General features: G+C 39.1%; 1 protein-coding gene across 1 annotated transcript in view; it reads left to right on the forward strand.

Annotated features, from left to right (window-relative positions):
- The window catches only part of LOC139571357 (BAR/IMD domain-containing adapter protein 2-like 1), a 63,815-nt gene extending 60,853 nt beyond the window's left edge, over window positions 1-2,962 (forward strand). Inside the window, exon 14 of the mRNA XM_071394154.1 lies at window positions 55-2,962. Within this exon, the coding sequence (XP_071250255.1) occupies window positions 55-127 (73 nt within the window). The 3' untranslated portion in view covers window positions 128-2,962. The remainder of the gene's footprint in view (window positions 1-54) is intronic.
- Window positions 2,963-3,360: the final 398 nt, after the last annotated feature.

A 3,360-nucleotide genomic window follows, 5' to 3' on the forward strand; every position in this document is an offset into this window, starting at 1 on the left:
GAAATAATAATGAATTCACATATGACAATGTTATTTTTAAATGATATTTTCCAGAGGTGGGAATCCCTTTGCCACTGTCAAACTGAGACCTACAGTGACCAACGACAGATCAGCACCCAACGTCTAATAACCAGAGCTCATCCAGACAGAGGAATGATAAAACACCACCAACACTACAGAATCACAGTCCAACAAGATGTCCAGAAAGCATGGATTCTACTCCGCTTCAGCAAACCAGCTCCATTGTGGCCAGCTCCGTTGTAGCCAGCTCCGTTGTAGCCAGCTCCGTTGTAACCAGCTCCGTTGTTACTAGCTCCGTTGTAGCCAGCTCCGTTGTAACTAGCTCCGTTGTAGCCGAGCCAGCTCCGTTGTAGCCAGCTCCGTTGTAGCCGAGCCAGCTCCGTTGTAGCCGAGCCAGCTCCGTTGTAGCCAGCTCCGTTGTAACCAGCTTCGTTGTTACTAGCTCCGTTGTAGCCAGCTCCGTTGTAACCAGCTCCATTGTACCCGAGCCAGCTCCGTTGTTACTAGCTCCGTTGTTACTAGCTCCGTTGTTACTAGCTCCATTGTAACCAGCTCTGTTGTTACTAGCTCCGTTGTTACTAGCTCCGTTGTAGCCAGCTCCGTTGTTACTAGCTCCGTTGTAACCAGCTCCATTGTACCCGAGCCAGCTCCGTTGTTACTAGCTCCGTTGTTACTAGCTCCATTGTAACCAGCTCCGTTGTTACTAGCTCCGTTGTTACTAGCTCCGTTGTAGCCAGCTCCGTTGTAGCCAGCTCCGTTGTAGCCAGCTCCGTTGTTACTAGCTCCGTTGTAGCCAGCTCCGTTGTAGCCAGCTCCGTTGTTACTAGCTCCGTTGTAGCCAGCTCCGTTGTTACTAGCTCCGTTGTAGCCAGCTCCGTTGTAGCCAGCTCCATTGTAACCAGCTCCGTTGTAGCCAGCTCCATTGTAAAACAGAGTAGTGAAGTGACAATGATTATGGGCAGTGCTGAAACATAATAAAATCCAGGCTACCTTCCTGACTCTTTAGCGTTCAGATTGTTTTTTAAATAAATATATATACAGTCGCTAATGAAAGTCTACACACCCGTTGCAGAGTCTTCAAAGTTTGTTGCGTTAAACTGTAATCTACAAAGGGAATAAATGTTTTTTTCTACTGACCTGACGCCTTACAACCTACTTCACATTTTCAGACTGAAAGATAAATTATACAACACCCCAGAGTTAATACTGGGTGGAAGCACCTTTGGCAGCCATTACAGCTGGGAATCATTTGTTGTTCTATTAGGGCAACATTTATCCATTGTTTTGGCAAAATTGCTCAAGCTCATTACATTTGGTTGGGAATCATTGATGGACACCAATATTCAAACCTTGTCTTTGATTTTCAAACAAAGTTAAGTCAGGACTGAGAGTGGACTACTGAGGAACACTCAACACCTCTTGGAAAACATTTTGGCGTCTTCGGCATTAACATTTGTGTAATTGTTCCGCAAAAACAACTATCCCAGGGTTAGGTTTTCAGAAGACTGAGGCAGGGTTTCCTCTAACTTCTTACCTGGACTTTGCTCCTTTCATATTTATTTTGATCGTGACAAACTCCCCAGTCCCTGCCGTTGACAAGCATACCTATAACATGAGTTATATGATCATTTACTGATCTTGAGCAATTTTGACAAAAACGATGGATATATATTTCCCTAAGAGTTGTCGAGAGTTGATAGAATCTTATTCCAAATGATTCACAGCTGTAATGGCTGCCAACAGTGTTTCCACCAAGTATCAACTCTGGGGTGTGAAGACATACACAATCAAGACTTTTTTAAATTTATTTCTTTTATTCATTTTGAACACTTTCTATAATTTCTTTCACTGAAAATGTGGATTAGGTTGTGTACATCGGTAGGAAGGCAAAATTATTATTAGTTTATTTTTGTAATATTTTTTTACAAAATGTGAAGACTGCGAAGGGTGTGTTGACCTTCACTAGGCACTGTATTCTGTCTGTAGTAGTTGTAGGAATGAGGAACAGGGACACTAGTTGGGGAAAGAAGTGCTACATTTTTTGCCATACTTATTTTTTCATTATTACGTAACCATTTTTCAATGGGGAGGCTACTATTTATGCATACGTTTTAAACAAATTAGAGATGTATCATTTTTTTTTAAATTAATTTAATCTTAAAAAAGTCTACTCAGCCCCTACTAAGTGTATTGAGTGTAAACAGTGAGAGTTTATGGAAGAATGAATATAGCTCATGTAAGTTATGTTTAAAATGAACATACGTGATTTTTGATTAGCCATAGAATATTAAATGAATGTATGCTGAATGGGGAATGGATTGACATATGGACTCTGCTATGCTATTTCTTCATCGTTTTAAAAGTATTTTTTTTCATACTTGTTTAAAGGTTCATGATGTTTATTGTTTAAAGGTTCATGATGTTTATAAAGTTGTAAGGAGACAATTTATCTTTGTTTGTTTTTCATGGTAAGCTGAAGACTGTGTTTTACAAATACACAATTGTTGTAAATCACAATAACATTGTTATTGGTAGAAATAGCGTATGAACCATGCAGTATGCAGTATATTGAAAGAGTATATAGGTTTTTCTCTTCCTTCAGTGTAGAGGAATTCATGATACACACTGCTGTCCATGATAATTGACGATTCCCAGATAAGTTTATGGTTCCTCTTCTATCTCTGTTCAGATACTGATGTGTATTCTGTCATTCTCTAAAGGTGACAAGGAAAATGCTTTACCATGGTGTTCTGTAGACTAATGTTATGTTATCTCACAGTTAAACAGGATAAACCTTACATGGTCTTTATTTTTAACAATTTTTTTTATTCATGTATTGTCTTTGCAATTTACTGCCATAACCTACTGAATATCTGTATGAAGATTGTATAACTGAAAATCTTGTATGTCCCTTAATTAATACATGAGATGAAATTGAGAATTTGGTTGTCTTTTATTGAATGAGACGTTTTTATTTTATATTGAACGAATGAGTAGGCTACCATTCTTTCCTGACCCATAGTAAATAGCTTTAAGTTATGTTAATTTGATTACCATAAACACTCACATTAATGTCTAAATAAAGATGTATATGTTTACCACTAGAGTCTGTTTGCATTGCTACTTTGTTGGTCATAAGACACATTTAGAAGGAAAAGCATGACACAATGCTGAGGGATTGTCAATAGGACATTACTGTCCATTATGTCCACTCTCTACTCCTAGAGGTTATATCTTGTGTGTGTGTGTGTGTGTGTGTGTGTGTGTGTGTGTCAATGCGGAGCTACACAGAGCCCTCTGCATTGTCACAACATTTGGTCACAACATTTGAGAGGCGCA

The sequence above is a fragment of the Salvelinus alpinus genome, chromosome 3 (assembly GCF_045679555.1).
Source record: "Salvelinus alpinus chromosome 3, SLU_Salpinus.1, whole genome shotgun sequence".
In the NCBI taxonomy this organism is placed as follows: Eukaryota; Metazoa; Chordata; class Actinopteri; order Salmoniformes; family Salmonidae; genus Salvelinus; species Salvelinus alpinus.